The 18,224-nt window shown below is 39.3% G+C and overlaps 2 protein-coding genes across 2 annotated transcripts in view; one reads left to right on the forward strand and one right to left on the reverse strand.

The window, feature by feature from the left end:
- Positions 1 to 228, forward strand: part of rlbp1b (retinaldehyde binding protein 1b) — a 9,148-nt gene extending 8,920 nt beyond the window's left edge. Inside the window, exon 8 of the mRNA XM_079684447.1 lies at positions 1 to 228. This exon is cut by the window's left edge and continues 668 nt beyond it. The gene's annotated coding sequence lies outside the window, so the exon portion shown is untranslated.
- An 883-nt stretch (positions 229 to 1,111) lies between these two features.
- Positions 1,112 to 15,466, reverse strand: LOC307039532 (monoacylglycerol lipase ABHD2-like). Its single transcript, XM_079681663.1, has 11 exons — positions 15,364 to 15,466; positions 14,878 to 14,952; positions 13,667 to 13,898; positions 11,718 to 11,893; positions 10,994 to 11,161; positions 10,213 to 10,396; positions 9,349 to 9,441; positions 8,874 to 8,975; positions 8,697 to 8,766; positions 7,922 to 8,006; positions 1,112 to 3,431 (listed from the first exon to the last, which is right to left on the reverse strand). The coding sequence occupies exons 3-11, from the start codon at positions 13,876 to 13,878 to the stop codon at positions 3,205 to 3,207; spliced, it is 1,317 nt and encodes a 438-aa protein (XP_079537789.1). The 5' UTR covers positions 13,879 to 13,898; positions 14,878 to 14,952; positions 15,364 to 15,466; the 3' UTR covers positions 1,112 to 3,204.
- Positions 15,467 to 18,224: the final 2,758 nt, after the last annotated feature.

Consider the following 18,224-nt stretch of genomic DNA (forward strand, 5'->3'; position numbering starts at 1 on the left):
CTCTCTCCTTTGTTTGGACTGTATTTCAGCCACACGGCTTGTTTCTAACTCTGGCAGGCTCCAGCTTTCTGAGTTTCCACCCTCTGCCCCCCCCCCCCCCCCCCGTCGTCGTCGTCGTCGTCTCTCCTTGAAGTACAAGGCTGAAATTCAAGTGCCTGTCTCTCTCTCTCTCTCTCTCGTGTGTTTTTTAGTATGAATATTATGAAGTTTTACCCCATCGAGCTTCCTGGTGCACCAATAAGAATGTCGACAAATGTACAATAAAGTGTATATAAATATGAGTTGTGGTCTTTGCATCAATTTGCAAATCTAGGATAGTGGTAGAATGTAACCAGGTGCAATAGCTCAAGCACTGCCATTTTGTAAAATGGCAGTGCTTTTTAAAAACATGTTCTGTTCATATGATATGATGCATAATCTATAGACTATTATACAAAGCCCTCAAATGTGCTCAATGTTGAATAACTACATCTCTAAAATACTCTAAAATGTATTTTTTTATATTCTAAAATAACTTCAGATGCTACGGTTATGATACTTTGAAAATGGCCATTCCTCACAATGTTTACTTTTAAGTGCATTTTGCCAACAATACTTCTGGACTTTGTAAGATATTGAATCCAGGAATGAAGTATTTATGTAGACTGTGGTATTTATACTTTCTATTAGTTAAAGTACTTCTACAATCACTGCTCATATCATACAAATAGATCTGCATGTTTATTATTGCTTTCTTTCTTGTTTAAGTCATGTGATATAATTAGGAGTATTGGATGTTCTGGTGGGAAGAATATCAGTACAGCCTACAATTTTTTGGCATGTGGGTATAATGTTTAAAAGCATGCCAACACGCTACATACACGCCAACTAAAGCTGAGACTGGCCTATTTATTTTGCAGGTAAAAATACCCACATTTGACCTAATGATGGCGCTCGAGGAAAAGTCATGTGAACCCCAGAGTAAGTATGAGTCATCATCTGAATCTGGAAAAGGTTAATAGTCATTTAAATATTTCTGTCTGGACCGACAGACATTTCCGTGAAACTGTATATACTTGGCTAGGAAAAGGAAAAACTAGAAAGCTTACAATAAACAGACTGAAAAAAGGAATCTATGTGAAAAATATTTATTAATGGGTGAGTTATTACAAAAATGCGTCATGTCTGTGCAGAACATTAGAACGAAACACTTTAAGATTAGATTATAAACGTTAAACCCATACGCTGAATCATACTATAGTGCCACAATACAAAAATAGGAACTGTACAGACAGTAAAGTGCAAGCAAAAAGACCGGAACATATTGCACAAATACAATAGTGGTGCTGTTGCAGATTATATTCAGTTTTTAAAAAAGGACACATAAAGAATGACAGTTTAGTTTGATGATTGAAATATTGATTAATAAGACTTGCATGGAGTTGGGTGGAGTCCCCTGCATTTGTATATAGTGCGACAGGATGTTACGCACAGGAAACTGTGACTAACATCAAACATGCACACCAGATGCAGGACCAGAATAAACAGAAAACAGGATTTCTTCACATAAAATCACCTCCTTTTTTGTCCATGTTTGAGACTTTGATCAACTTCTGAATCATAAGCCATAACAGAGGTGATTTCTGTGTGATGGTTGCCATCTGTTTTCTGTGATTTAATGTAACAAAAACTTTATTAATGGTCTTGTGTCAAATCCACCCATGTGTTAAGTAGCAATAAGCAGCTTAAAACAAACCTGGAAAAGCTTAGTCACTTATGTAACGTATAAATTAGCCCTTGTTCAAAAGTAACGTCAAATATGAGACCTCCATTGTTTTTGAGTCAAAGACACTGTTTTAACCAAAACCCAAAACAAACAAAAAAATCACCCAAAATGCAGCAGAATCATTAAAAAAGTACAAAGTTGAGCTGCTTTTTCTAGAAAAGTGAAGAGTGCTTTGGTCCATTTTCGTTGGCCAAGTGCATAAAGTGAAAGTCCATCTGGATTTCTGATTTAATACGCTTACTGTTTGTGTCCCGTTTGCTTATTTCTGTCAACAGTGTTAGTACACACAGATTGACCAAGCTCTGTCCAGAACAGTCGTGCAGAATTTGTTCAGTAACACGTGTCCTAAATTCTTTAAAGGACTTTTACTAAGCAGCATTTAGGAAATAATACAGTCTGACCATCCTCATGCTTTTACAGCAGTTCATGGAATGGGACAAGCGGACATGGAGCCATACAAAGAGTACAATCTTAACGCGAGGCTGTGGGAAGTGCCCACATCCTCATGAAACAAAACAAAAAATAAAATATGACTTTTTTTAAGCTCTTTAAAAAAAACCTGACACCCTGATTCTTTCATTTTAATTGTCAGCAGCAACAAGGCCAGCTGATGGTCCACTGCACACAATGGAAATGCAAAAAACTGACGTCAAATTGAGAAAAACTACGTCAAAAATATATAAATAAAACAAACCGGATGATTTTTAACGTAGTTCTCCTGCATTAAAAAAGCAAACCCTTCCGAATGGAAACAAATGAGATGATATCGTGTCAGTATACAGGAAATTACAATTTGACTCGGCGCAACAGATGTTTTGTTGAAATCACCACTGTAAACAATAATGCACGTCATACTGCTGCTTATCAGAGGTAGCTCAATGATTCATGAGAGAAACATTTATATTAAGGCACTTAGAATACGATTGTGAACTCTATAGCTTCTGGAAGGCTTTTTACAAATAAGTATATTAAGGGTTAAGGGTTTAAGGCTTCAGACTAGGATACATTTCCAGTTTTAAAAAACAATATTATTTATTCTAGTTGTGCTAACTTTTAGCATCTAGGAAAGTTTTCAGTAGTTAATCGAGTAGAAACACATTTTTCTCTTTGTTCTACATGCAGGTTAAAGGTCATTTTCAGCCTCTGGTTGCAGTGTGTTTCCCCCTCACTAATTATATCACCCTCAAGGAGCAGCAGCTGCCAAAAAAACCAGCAAAGTGTGAACTCGTGTTACACCGGGGGTTAACTGGGAACAAGAGGAACGACTAATTCAACCCTGGGGTCGTGTTACATTTGCAGGTATCTTATGCGAGTTTCCGTTTACACCTTACAGCTTCCACTTCAACTCTTCTAATCCATTTAGTGACTTCCTACATTTCCCATTAGTACTGAAGTAGAGCGAATACAGAAGAGTTTGCATGTTTTTGGTCTTCTGTGTGTTACCCGCGGAGTGTGTCCCCTGTGCTCTGCAGGCAGGCGTTAGAGCCCCGGTTGCTGCTCCGCTGGCACGCCGGCAGGTTCTTCTCCCAGTGGCAGATGGCGTTGGTGTACTCCACGATCACTTTGTCCATCCAGGTGAGCGGCTGAGGGAAGAGCACGGCCCCCTCGAAGAAGCCCAGGTGGCCTCCGTGTTGAGTCAGGGCGAATATCACATTGGGCATCTTTTCTACACATGGAAAGAGGGGTGAGATCAAATTAAAAACACTGTTGGAGTGCAGTGTAAATCACAGCAAACCAAAATGGTGAATGCATTTGTCACGTCCCGCATCGACTACTGTAACGCCATCCTCTCAGGCATACCCACCAAGCTCATCAATAAACTACAAATCATACAGAACTCTGCAGCCCGGATCATCACCGGCACCAAGGCCTCAGGACGCATCACCCCCATCCTCATCCAACTCCACTGGCTCCCTGTTCAATCCCGTATCAACTTCAAAAACCTACTGCTCACTTACAAATCCCTACATAACCTGCCCCGCCCCCCCTCCCCTATCTGGCTGACCTTCTTCAGGAGTACACCCCTCTCGCTCCCTCCGCTCCTGCTCTGCTGGTCTGCTGACTGTCCCCACCCCACGCCTCGTCACCATGGGTGCTCAGGCTTTTAGCTGCAGTGCTCCCAGACTCTGGAACTCCCTCCCCCCGCACATCCGACAGTCAGACACAATCACCGAATTCAAATCCCAATTAAAAACCCACCTGTTCAAATCTGCTTACTCACTGTAGTGCTCCCCATGATATGTTTCATTTGTGTCCACTTGATTGTCTACTATGATTTCCTGTTTGTGTTTTTATCATGTTCTGTTGCCTATTAGCGTTCTCTCTTTTTTTTTTAACAAATTGTACGGTGTCCTTGGGTGTCATGAAAGGCACCTAAAAATAAAATGTATTATTATTATTATAAAATAAAGGTTATAGCACACACTAGGATCTAACTAAACATGGAGAAGCAGCGTTCAGTTATTATGCTCCAAATATCTGGAACAAACTCCCAGAAGCCTGCAGGTCCGCTGCAACTCCGACTACTTTTAAATCCAGGCTGAAGACTTTTCTTTTTGCCGCTGCTTTTAATTGAACTATTCACATCTTAAACTGCACTGTAACTTTTATTCATCTTTTATTATCTTTGCTTTTAAGTGTTAAATAAGTGTTTTTTAAAATGCCATTTTATAATATGATTCTTAATGCTCTTCAATCTTGTAAAGCACTTTGAATTGCCTTGTGTTGAAATGGGCTGTATAAATAAACTTGCCTTGCCTAAGACGGACATTTATTTTTAACAGATGACATTGAAAACAAGTAGAAGGGAACTATTTGTTTTTGCAGACTTCATCAAATTCATTCTGTGCTTGATTGTGCAACCAGGTGTGTTTTAAAATCATCTGATTTCTTGATTAGCATTGTGTGCAATTGGTTCTTTATGTATTTTGTATAGTAGCCTCTTTTTCTTATATATTAAGAATTATTGTTGGCAAATATTCACCTTGCACAAGATTGTTTCACAATCACAAAGCATCAACAGGAAGGTCAAAGGAAACTGTAGCATGTGGCACCATTACAGAAACAGACAGCGCTGGTAGAGACTGCAACATCTATTGCAAGTGAAACCTTTGGACTGTAATTAGGCCCCTTTAGTTTGTAATCCAGCAATTTGGTGATTAAAGGCCCCTTGATCCGGTCAATGGAGGTGAATAATGATCTCTCCTGCTCTGAGAGCTGTGAGACGTTCAGTTTACACACAGAGATACGCTCCTTTCCCTTTCTGACACTTTACACCACCTACACCCTCTCTCTCTTTTTGTACATGCAGACACACATAAACATACTCCAGCTCAACTAGACATTGGGAGTTTCCCTGGATTTTGTCACCGATCTATTTATTTTATTATTTGTGTGAGGTTTTCTTTCTCTCTAAAAACAGAAGAATGTTGTTAAACTGGCATTAAACAATCATTCAAACTCATTTGTAATTTATGATTAATATCAACATTTGTTTAAAAAAAAAAACTTAACTAAGTAAAGGTGGTTAATTGTACAGCATTTTTTTTTAAACGGGCATGTTTTCCTCTAACTTTTTTATACTGTTTGTTTGTTTGTAGCCTTTATTTAACCAGGTAAAATACCATTGAGATCAACAATCTCTTTTTCAAGGGAGACCTGCAGCACATTGGTTACATATAAAAAACATCAGAAAACAAAAAGGACATCAATACAAAATAATTACAGGGGTACAAATGACAACCTATTCACAAGGTATCAAATAACATCTCATCTATCCGAGCTTTGAAATGATGCAGGGGAACCAAGGAGGAGCAGCACACATAAAAGCTTGTGTACCTAAAACAGTCCTAGCACTTGGCACATGTAATACAAACACATCCTGGGATCTCAGGGAATAGCTACTTGCCACTCTCTGTGAGATCAAAGAGCATATCAATTGGTAGTTTACCCAACATGGCTTTATAGATAAACTGACTGAGCCTCCGTACAGTTAGTGAAGGCAGACCTGCCCTGGCATACAGTGTACAGTGATGAGTAAGTACTTTACAGTTAGTAACAAATCTCAGCGCACTGTGATAGGCGGCATCTAACTTGATCAGGTGATGGGCAGGTGCATTCATATAGATCAGATCACCATAGTCCAGCACAGGTGAAAAGGTCACAGAAACTAGCCTTTTCCTGGCCTCAAGCGAGAAACAGGACTTGTTTCTGAAAAAGAAACCTAGCTTCACCCTCAGCTTTCTAAGCAGATTATTGACCTGAAGTTTAGATATTTATCTCCAAAAATGTAGTCAGTGTCTGTTTTTGTTGGTCGGTTTTCGGTATGTGTTGTCTTAAAGGTGGGGTAGGTCATTCCCTTCAGAAACACTTTTTGTTATATTCCATAGAATGCTCTTAACATCCCGATAGCAATGAATACATTAAATGCTTTGACAATAAATACATAAAAAAATGTCATCTGTAAGCCGTGGCGCTGTAAAAAGCACGACCAATCATCTGAGCCGGCCCGGCTAAAATAACTGGATGGCCTACCTGCCTGTCAGCCTTCCATCTGTGCACAAACTTATCTCGTGCCCTCATTGGTCATGTGCGCGTTCGTGTGTGTTGGAGGAGGGGCTCTGTAAGGAAGGGGCAGATTTTTTTCGGCTGCGTACTTTCAAATTCTAGCGCACTCTAGCTGGTTTCTCCATTCTTACCTACCCTACCTTTAAGTGTTTAAAAGATAATGAATATAACATTGTATTTGAAAAGTTTGGACCTTGAATGAATAATCCTAACTGGGTCACGGCAAACAATTCAGGTAAAATGTAAAGAAGAACAATCATGTGCCTAAATTCCCCTGAAGTAGAGGATTCGCTTTGAATTTCTCTTGTCAGGGTTTAAGTCATTACTCACACTGATTTACACGCATGGGGACCCGTGCATGTGACCTAGTGGGGCAAGACAAGGCAATAGGTCTGCACAGGCACACACACACACACTGCTCTCTATATATATAATCCAGCAGCCTAGTCGTATCACATGGCCCTGAAAAATTCAACAAGACAGTCTGGGCTGGGCGGTGTGGAGCAGATCTCAGCAACAAGACTTTATAAACGCTTAATAATGCGGCTCCATTGTTCAGCTTCAGAGAGAAGCAGCATTAGCTCTAATTTAGTCTCAGTCCGAGTCTCTGAGAGGACAATGATTTACTGTCGAAGTCATTCGTTATCAAGGAAACGCTCAAAACATCCAAAAAAAACAAAACATGAGCGTCATAGCAACGGCTAAGTTTACTCCCACGCACTTCACTGCATAAAAACATGTGTACAGGAGGAGATAAAACTCGCATAGTTCCTGTATTGTTTGCATAAGGTGGGAACATTATTGTCTTATCATATGTTCCTTTCAGTAAGATAAGATAAGATGGAGCTCTATTATTCCCCGTAGGGAAATTCACAACATACTTCTCATTGGTCCTATATCTTCATCAAGAGACTCTGATAAAGCCTATGAAGATGACTTGGCCATACAGATTGGCTTTTTAGGGGTTTTTCCCTTTCCTGTAGTGTGGTATATTGGTTGTTGTGAAAGTAAATGCTCTGCAAGGCTAAAATGCCAGCCGACCAATCAGAGCAGACTGGGCTCTGGTTTCAGGCAGAGGGTGAAAAGAGTTGCTGCAGCACAGGCAGTATGAAAGAAATAAAGAACTTTTTGAACATTAAAGCATGGAGACATGTCCCAGTAGACACTACATACAAATATGAGCCTGAAAAAAAAACGTAATAGGGCCCCTTTAATAGTTTGTTTCAAGCTGTCGATTACTTTGAAGTAGCAATGATAACTTATCACCATGGAAAAACGGTTATTTGCATAATGTAGTGGCTATGTAGAAATTACACCACAGACATACATATTGCTTCTCCATGAGTCTCGCTTATATTTAAAATTCTGGCAGCCACCAGGTATGGTCTCCTGGGAAAATGAAGGCTGTAATTCTGGCACAAAGGAAGTATATCAACCCAATGTCCAAAGTAAACAGGAAGAGGAGAGGACAGAGCTTTTGTTTCCCCCAGTACATATTAGTAGCTATCCTCAGTTTCCAAAGTATCAATGGAAGTTCTTTGTTGTAACTATCCCCAGTGGCAGAAATGCATTTCGGCTTCTAACACGAACCTGCGAGTGTGCGAGGAATATCCAACAGAGACTGATGAATGAGGGGGTCGTCTGAGGAGTTAACCAGGAGCAGAGGCACAGTGACCTGCAGACAAAACAACACCTAGATTACTTATCAGTTATATTAGTACAAGTAAAACTAGTTCTGTCAAATATTTCTGGCTTCAATTTTAAGAACTGCACATTTTACCCCTTGTTAATTTCTGAGAATTTGCTCAATAGTTGTAATAATAAAAAAGTTGGTTTAATAAGTGGGCACAGTTTAATGTATATATGTGTTTTATGTTGGTAACATTATTCTTTTATTTAGCAAGTTTGTGGCTGAGAGAGACGAATCAGACAAAAAAAAAGTACATTTCCTACTGATTTTTCTGTTTGGGAAAATACCTATTTGGTGTCAGAATTAGATAAGTGAAGATATGTGGCTAGTGAAAAAAGTCCAGAAGTTACTTTGGTGAGTATTAGGCGAAAGAATAGGTCATAATCTGTGCTCATGTGAAATTCTCGATTCCACTGAATAGACCACTAGTCTCCTAAAGGGCAGCGGCTAAACCCATGTGACACAGATATAGGAAATGTACTCTCAGTGCGTCGCCTCCTCTTTAACTGGTCTATTGTAGTAGCAGTATTAGCAACAGAAACAGCAGTTAGTAGGAATAGTAATACAGAAATAGATCCAGTTTTAAGTGAAGGCACAACAGTGATAAAAGTAGTAGAAGTATATTAGCAGTATATCAAAGTACACCTATTCATCATTGTGTTTCTACACACTCACTTTGTGCAAGTGGTGCACACAGCTCTCTTTCTCGTAGTACTCCTTCAAGGAGCTGTAGCCGTGGAATTTCCTGTAGTACAAGATTGTGATAAGATCAGTGACAAGATAAGATAAGAGCTCCAAAGAATATGACATTAGAATAAATGTATCCAAATCTAAAGTCCTCCCAAACTCCACCTCATGATGCTGTCGTCGATCTGCATCAGAGACGTAGCTGCGTACAGTCGGCCCAGGTCTGCATCTCCAATGTTGCTGGAATTCAGGCCAAGCAAACTGCTTCTGTTGAACAAACAATAAAAGGTATTTAGAAACTTCAAGCCAGGAAACTAAATCTTGTGTGGCTGGTTAGCCCTGTCCAACACAGTCAGAGAGGTTATTCAGCAAGTGTGTCTAAAGGAAATCAAACTATTGGCCTATTTTTTCAGCATTTGGCCGATATCTAGGAATGTTACTTGTCTATATTGGACCGATAGGCAGTCAAGAAAGTATTGTACATGGCGTGTTGTCATTAGCTTTCTTGCTAGATTAATCCACGGCAATCAACAACCCAATACTCCCAAATAAAAGCAAGACCCAAGCTTTATTTTGTACATTTCTGATACAGCTGAAAGCAAAGATGTCACTGCAGAAAAGTGTTGTTGTATTTCTTCACCTGTGGTTCAGGATGAGCTTCTTCATGTTGTCAGCCAACACAAAGTTGTAGAGCCTCCTGCACTGATCCCACTGGAGGAATGTCTCCTGAGCCCTACACAAACACACGCACAAACTCATTAATGCATGCACACACAATGGGAGGAAAAACACATGACCTGCTCAGAATAAAAGCTTTAAGATAACCACTTCTTAGGTTAACATTTAATGAATACTCAAAGGTTTGTGGGCCGCAATTGGAGCACCATTCTAGTACATGCATTTGATTTTTATTAAGATTAGATATCAATTCAATTTGTTTTCAGTGCATATAAAAGCAACAATACATTATATGCAAAAAGGTATACAGCATGGTATTGGGTAAGCATATAATAAAGTACTGTATGTATGACAAAAAGGGTTAAACTTAGTGTAAGTCACTTTGAATAATAGCGTCAGATAATGTAATTTATCATATTTGACCCCTAGTGGGCCGCGAAGGCATTGCAAGTGGGCCGCCAAATAATTTGCAAAACATTATGATTTGTTTGGAAACATTTTCATTATTACAATTTTTTTTTTATTTGAACCTCCTTTCCTTTCTCTTTCTCGATCCTCCTTAGCAACGGCCATTACAGTCCTTGACAACGGTCTGTCTGTACTACGGGATTAACAACGTGTCACATGTTCTGAATTGACCAATTGGAACTTTATTTAGCCTCCGTATTGTTTATGGTTGAATGTGGGCCGCGAAAAATGTTTAGATTCTTAAGTGGGCCCAGAGGTGAAAAAGGTTGGTAACCGCTGGTGCATACACTACAGGTCTGATATGCACAGATGGGGTGTATACACTCCTGGTTCTGAGCCTGTGTTTGTCTTCACTAACCTGAGGGCGCTGTAGCCCTGGCACACGGTGACGCAGCACGCCACTCGGTCCTGGTTGGATCGGTTCTCTCCCAGGAACTTACAGACGATGTTTCCCCCCAGACTGAAGCCCACCACCACCAGCAGCGTCTCAGGAAGCGCTCGTTTGATGTAACCCACCATGGCCGCATACTCCCATGTACAACCTGAATGACGGAAAGAACTCTTTTACAACTCTGATTTAGTGATAAATACTAGGAGTGTTAGGGTAATGAAACTGATACTCAAACTTTGATGCCAACCTTCAGTGTGGTTTTATGTTCCAGTATTTAAGTACCTTCATTCTTACAGTAACAATTATGAGCCACCGATTAATCTTTACGTTTTTATAGATGGAAAAAGAAATATTATTATAATTTTGGTTTTCCCCACTGTATCTAATACGAACCAAACCACGAATTCCGTACACTGTCATACCACTAATAACTATTTCATTATGACATTAGATAAATGGTCAAATCATTTCAAATGTATTACATTTTATTTAAAGGCTATGATAAAGTCATCTCCTTCAAAAAGGAGGAAAATACACTTTTTCTCAGTGTGTTGCTTTGTTACAACTTCTTTCCGACTCTTCTGTTTCATGTTTCCTTCGTCATGCTGTTCTTCCCCTTAATTTCAGTTCTCCATAATTTAATGAACCAACATCAATTACTCAATAAAGTGAGCTTCCCCATTAAGGTTTGAGCTGTTACAAATCACACCCGTAACTCATGAGTCTGCCATGTGATGATCCCTCTTACCGTAGGTGAACATGCGTGGCGAGGTGAGCTCCATGTCGGGCAGCGCTCCCAGGTGGTTCAGGACGGCGCAGCGGTACCCCTGCCGCTGGGAGTAATCCACAAATGTCCGGATGTAGTTCTTCTCGCTATGGTTACCAATCCCAGGACAGATTACCATGGTAATGTCATCTGACAAACACACAGACACAAAGTGGAGTCATGTGTTGGCCTAAAAGTGGACGCCGTGTGTGTGTGTGTGTGTGTGTGTGTGTGTGTGTGTGTGTGTGTGTGTGTGTGTGTGTGTGTGTGTGTGTGTGTGTGTGTGTGTGTGTGATCTAAACTCAGGTCAAAATGCAGGTAAATAATAAAGATAATCAGTGAAATATCTTCATCAGCAGACAGAAGTAGTCGTGTGTAGGGCTGTACGATTTAGAGAAATTAACAAATTGGGATTATTTTGACTGATATGGCATTTGCTATATGATTTGTAATTTTACAGGAATGACCATTTAAACATAGACATTGAAAAATGTATTAAATTATAATGGTATGAGTTTTAAAGTTGTCCCTTTCCTGTAGTGTGTTATATAGATTTTAGTGCACGTAAATAGTCTGCAAAGTCTAGTCCATATTGAAAATCTATTAATTCTGCAGCCCTGCTTGTGTGATTAAATCCTTAATGTGCAGTCAATCCAAAGCCAGCTGCTTTCCTGCTTCACCAGATTAATCAGTTGTTGCCACTGACCTCCAGTGCTGTGGTCCGCACGAGCTTCGAAGAGGTCAAAGCTCGCTGTGGCCCCGTCCTGCATCGGGAGGAACTTGCGCACCCCACATGGCTTAGGAGTGTTGATTCGTCCCATCTTCCCGTACAGGACCGTCTGGAGGTGTCCGCTCTTTCCCCACAGCGGGGGAGGAATGTATCTGAAGAGAGGGATGAGCTCCATATTACATATCACAGCTGTAGCCGCCACCCCGAAGATGTCTCAGAAAAGATTATCACACATCAGAGAGGCTCGCATACCACTCTAACTATAGGAGGTGGCAGACAGACCTACAGACACTGTCAGTCATTAGAGCACCATTCCAGTCCTTAATTCAGTCTGTACTGTTCACTAGAGAACATTGCATGGTTGTGGTTGGCATTTATAGGCCAGTAAATCCTGCAACTAACTCTAGACTCCTTTGTCCCGTGTACCGTAAACATAGGTGGGTCTTGCAATATTTAGCATGTCGGAGGTCTTTGAGTTCCAGGTTTGCAGGATGAACTGGAAGAGCAACATACTGCTTATCCACGTGCAAGCAGCCATGGTTTGTTTAGGATGAAGAGCATTACATCAACATGTTTAACGCGTTGTGGGGTAGATAAACAATACGACCGAAGCACACTGCCACCGTTATCTGAAAACTCAAGAAAAAAGATAATCACAAGTGTAGGGGAGAAACTGAATGAGTAACTCCATAACTATGGACGCATCAACTTCAGTTTGCAGGTCTTCGGGGGACTACAACTGAAGACAGTTTTATAAAGATCCAGAGGCAGCTGCATACAGTTACATTTCATTTAAATGTCTTGGGGCTTATCACTAAGAGTTTGTACATTTGGAAAACTGGTGTAGAGTTATAATGATTATCAGCACCACACCTTAAACTCCCACTTAACTCTCAGCTGAAAGATTGCCTGTTGGGTTATGTAGGCGACTAGTTTTGACAAGTAATAAGGAAGAATGTGCAATGTGTTTACACTGGGTTTGTATTTCTCTTTGCTAGATAAAGGTCATGACACATTAGACAATTGAATTCCCTTTGAGGACTAGATGGAGACAGACTGGTTTAGATTTGAGGTAATCATACAGCCCTGTTAGTGTTTTATTCGTATGCCTCTCTTTCGTTCTTGGACTGTTGGGAGAGTTACCCTAAACACAAAGCTAACAACTGATAACAGAAGAGCGTGTTGTACTTCCCTAGTGACACAACAGTTCTCCTGTGGGTTTGGGTTCCACTATAACAACAACGACTTAAAGTTGGTAAAGTAAAAACTACTTTTCATCAACCTGATATCTTAGAAAGTTCTTTTTACTTTTGAGTCTTTACACCAAAGCATTTGTCAGGTGTTAGGCAGCTCGTCCAGTTGCTAGAAGCTAACTAGTTGATTTACCAAGATAAGATATACTTTATTGATCCAGTTTGGGATTTTTTTTTAAACAAGGATTCTGCATTTGACCCATCCTTGTGTCAAATGCAGAATCCTTTTTTGTTGTTGCCATTATGTAAGGAAAGATGCCTTGCTCAGAGGCACCTTCCCTCTGTATAGATACCTTAGATACATTTATTGATATATGATGTATACTATATTTTAAAAAGAGGGGTTTGATGACTTAACAAATAATGTTTTTTCTTCGTTACTTATTTTGATCGCTCCTTCTTATCACTGTATGTGAAAATGACCTCTTAAAGTAAAAAACATCTTCCATGTCCTCTGTTTCCTGTTTGAGTCTCCGGGTCAAGTCTGAGTCGTTAATGTCTATGCTTGTATTACATAAGGCTGTTACTGATAACTAAGATTAGCTAGTGTAAATGTAAATGCCAAAAAGGTATGACACACACAATCTCTAATGAGTCATTCACTGCTCCGGTCCAAGGTCCATCAGAAGTATTACAAACTGGGAGTGTATAATAATAATAACTAACACTCACTCTGTGGTCAACATGGGGCAGGTTTTGAACAGGTAGCGGCTCAGCGGTGTCTCCTGGTAGACGACCTCAGGAGGCGAGGCGGTGCTCTTCAGGTTCAGACAGCGCACGATGATGTAGAGAACCGTCGCCACCGCTGCCAGCTTCATGCCATCAAACATGGCCGGCAGCTCCGTGCCGAAGGTGTTCATCTCAGCGTCCTCCAGGGTGGTCATCGTGCACAGGGCGAGGACCTCTGCACAGCATGTTAGGAAAGCAGATGCATGACTTATTAAGAGCTTACAGGAGGTGGAGGGTTATCGAGACAGTAACATGACTCCGTTTTCATTGTCCAAATGGCTGAGATTGAAAGAAGTACTACAGAAAATGTAGTTTTAGAAATATGCCTGTAATGGTTTTGGGCTTCCCCTTCTTTGGCAAGTGTGGAGTTTTTACTATTCTTAGTGTGCAAAAAACCCTTAGAAAAATCGAATCTGTACTCTGATGTCAGTCGGAAGTTTTAGATTTGTCATCCTGCCAAAGTACATCCCGACATAGAATGAATAAATATTGACTTTTGGAGGGAAAAAAGCCAGGTATTGGCAGAGGTGGAAGAAGTATTTTACTTAAATTAATACTCCACCTAAAAAATTATCAATTGTACACCACTTACCTGAACTTAAATTAGATAGATTTGTTCTCTTATTAAAAGCTTATTTACTCAAATTCTTAAAAGACTTTTCTGTGTTTTTGGATTCTCCATTCATCATGGAGACTTCGAGGAGATAACTCAAGTTATTTATATTCTTTATCTGCCGGGTAGATGGTGAATTTCCCTCAAGGGATCAATGCAGCTGTATAATAAATTATAAAAATACATCATAGGCTACTGCTTTTGTCGCTATGTTTGCTTTACATTTCCATATGGAAAGTGACTGAAGTCATAAAATACATGGGGTATAGAGTACAATGTTTGCTTCTAACATTTAAAAAACCTAATGTTGTTGTGGATTAGATGTATGACAAAGAAAATAGAAATACCTAAGTAAGGTGCCACAAAATGTTACCAACAGTACTTGAATAAGTGTATCTACTTTCCAGAGCTGGGTGTTGGATGCTTCTATTCAAAAGTATTTATACAGATATTTATCATTGTGAAATCATTGATGAGTTATTCTGTACCCATAGTTTGCTATTATTAACAAGCAGAGTTGCCCTCTATTGATTTTACCCACCTTGTTATCTGACTTTGACGGAAATGCAGTGGCTGTGGTGGTCCCTCCTGTTGGTCTGATGATGCTCTCTCAGTGCTGGAAAACAAACAAATACTTGTTAAGACTTACTGGTTTCAGAGCCTTAGGGTAAACCAACAGGAGGTTACACTCAAAACATTAAAAACCAGCATGTAATGTGCCGTTATATCACATTTTGATCCATTTATAATGCATGAACGACAAAACCGCAACGACAAAAACTAGAATATGATAACCTATGATAAAACAAACAGCCAGCTGAGCTCCGTTTAGCTTAAACACGACAAAAACGAAGTGCCCTTGGTTTAAGTTTCTTGCATTCTTTTGTTTTGATACTCAGGTAAAACTATTCCTGAAGAAGGTTGAGGTGAGGCTGAAGGCGTTCAACTAACACAAACACCACATGGACTTCACTAAAAGTACATATTAATGTTTTAAAAAGTATACGGAGAATATATCCGGTCGTACCATCGTTGTTCGTAGTTTTCAGTCCAGTTTCTGGTCGGATCCAGCCGGAGTCAAGTCCCTTAACACACCGTCTGTTTACAGCAGAGGAGTGACTGACCAGCAGGGAACTAAGACGCGTTCAAGGGCTCTTATAAAGCTCTGACTTAAAGTCGTATAAACATCCAATAGTACAGAAATAATACATTTAGCGAATTTTTTGTATAACTGTGACTTTATAATGTTTATCACCTACCCATTAATAAGTTATCATAACTTATTTATGGATTAAATCCCCATTTTCTGAGTTATTACCTACTTTAGCTTCCGTATTCGTTGTTTCTAAGTTTGGAATCGGACAGCACGTGAAGGCAGCATTACGGTGTAGTTTACTTCCTATTTATTCAGAGAAACCAAGCATCCTAATTTATAGTAACAACATGGGTGGGATTACATTGGGCAAATCCATGTCCACCTATAAGTAAACCCACTCTCTTAAAAGGAAAAAATAAATCAAAATCAGTGTTTAATCTTGGCCAACTTTACTGGCTTCGTAGTAAAAGAAAAAAGCATTTGTAGGCCTAGTTGTTTTTTTCTCTTATTTGTTTAAATTGATATTATGCCTACCACTACAACTATGATCATAATTATTATGAATATTATTGTATTATTATTACTATTAATATTACGTTTACTATTATTATTCACTGGAGGCTTACTTTTTACAATGACACGCAGATATCAACACACTTCATGTAGCTATACAAATATTGATATTATTTCAAACACTTATAGTCAATATCTTGTGTCTGATTAAACTCAAATAAACGTAGTACATATTCTGATTGTATGTGACACCACAATGGTTTTATTTATGTGAAGTGACAACACAACAACAATTCAAACATAGTCCTGTTTTTGATTGCATCGTTAAAGCTTTTTTGTAATTCAGATAAACTGAGATTACAGGGTAGTAATTCATTAAATTTGAGTGTTCAGTGATAAGCCAGACTCTACTTCATTGCGTTTTTAACCACCAGAGAGCGCCATCCACCAATGGGACATCCAGCGTGATAAGTAGCATTCATGTTTATTCACAGTGACTTTATCATGCTTTTAATATATTCTCTTATTGATATTTGTGCGTGATCCCTTTCAAATGTATTGCATCTTTATTATAATGTGTCAATGGCACTGTTTATATGAGAAAATATGAGTACATCTTCTTAAACATGATGTCACCCCTTACTGTACATAATATTTAAAATGTATTAAGAGAAAGACATCCATTTGATGAAGTGGAGTGAGAGTGTTTTAAGTTGTTTTCACTTTGTAAAATATGTTATTTCAAATTTGTTGATTCCTTTTATTTCGTTATTTAGAATTTCAAATACACATGTCTTACAATAAATAAGGCCTAACTTTGAGAGCTTATTTTGTGTTTCATGTAAACTTGATACTTTTTTATTTTAATAAACAAAGTTGAAAGAAATAGGTGCACAGAGATGTTAATGCACGATTAATGGATGATCATTTGATTTTCTTTTTCATTTGATCTGATTCTTTGGCATCCAATCAATTCAGTATTACCTCTGAACATAAACTGTTTATCTTTAGAGACCCCTAACTCTCATTTATGTTGTGCACTCATTGGGTTTGGCACAGTGCGGATTAACTTAGTGAGCAAAAACAGTTGTGTATAAAATAGGTTTAAGTTGAACTGTGGCTTTTTTTTGTTCTTCTTCCAAATAAGCAACATCACAGGAATGTAAAATTCCCCTCCTCAATCATATCCACTTCCTCATCATGAGGTTATTCATGTGTGTGAATCCTCACTTGTGTTTTCAGATGTAAAACAGAAGTGAAATAGGACTCCTTTTAATGTGGAAAACAGAAGTGAAAAATTCACAGATACACAACCTGGTATAGATTTATGAATTATAACATTTCCTTCTCCGGGTAAAGCACATTTTCACAAGGTTTGAGTGTAGAGGATTATTCTGTGCTTCACATTGAGGATTAGGATCAAACAGGCTTCTGTCACATTGAAGCTTCATCCAACAATTACGAACTTCTGCCTGTGCCTGAGACTCTGGGAGGGTCAGTCATGAGAAGAAGCTTTGTCTGACAGAGGGGGAACATCAGAGGATGCTGCCTGGTGGAGGCTCACCACATTTGACGGCTGCTTTACGTCAACCAGCCCGCAGCACATGACTCCTCTTATGGTTTCATGACTGCATGGATAAAGCCATTCCCCCCCCCCTGTTGAGACTCAGCGTTTAGGGATCTTGCTGACTCCGAAAAGAAGAGGGGTTTAAGTACTGAAACACACTTCAACATGTTGAAAGCTTTGGCATTTTCGGTGCCACGGGAGTGGAAAATCTCTGTCATCCTTGCATTTTGCTGTCTTCTAAAATATCAAGAAACCTTTTTTTGGCATGTAGTGGTTGTCACCAGCTGTTTTTATGATGCTCTTAAACCGGAATTTGGTCAAGTCAAATATCTTAGGGACAGGAAGAGTGCTTTTCTGGGATGCTGGGATAATGACATACATACATGTGGTTTAAATACAAAATGCATTGCAAAAAGATTTAAGGAAAAGGCTGCAGGCTGCATCTAACACGAGTTAGTTCTTTAAAGTTGTTGACAGAAGAAACATGAACAGGGCTCAATTAATCCGTTGTGTACAACATAATCTGTGGGCCCTTTACTGAACCCCTGATTCTCCCACTCTCTCCTCACACATTTGGAATGCATTGTTTTGAATGATACAAACAAATGATGATCCAATTCAATTGAGAAACCATGAATCAGTTGTCCTTGTGCCCCCGAGGGCCTTAAAAAGGTAGATGCAAAGTCTCCACCTGCCCCTGCACTCTGTGGCA

The sequence above is a fragment of the Notothenia rossii genome (genome assembly GCF_949606895.1).
Source record: "Notothenia rossii genome assembly, chromosome: 5".
NCBI classification, from domain to species: domain Eukaryota; kingdom Metazoa; phylum Chordata; class Actinopteri; order Perciformes; family Nototheniidae; genus Notothenia; species Notothenia rossii.

Excerpts from the sequence above, each read along its gene's own strand:
- LOC307039532 (XM_079681663.1), bottom strand. The coding sequence starts at position 13,878 with ATGACCACCCTGGAGGACGCTGAGATGAACACCTTCGGCACGGAGCTG. Across the intron at positions 8,767-8,873 it reads ATCGACGACAGCATCATGAG|GAAATTCCACGGCTACAGCT; the intron begins GTGGAGTTTGGG and ends CTTGTACTACAG. Across the intron at positions 3,432-7,921 it reads TATTCCTCGCACACTCGCAG|AAAAGATGCCCAATGTGATA; the intron begins GTTCGTGTTAGA and ends TTCCATGTGTAG.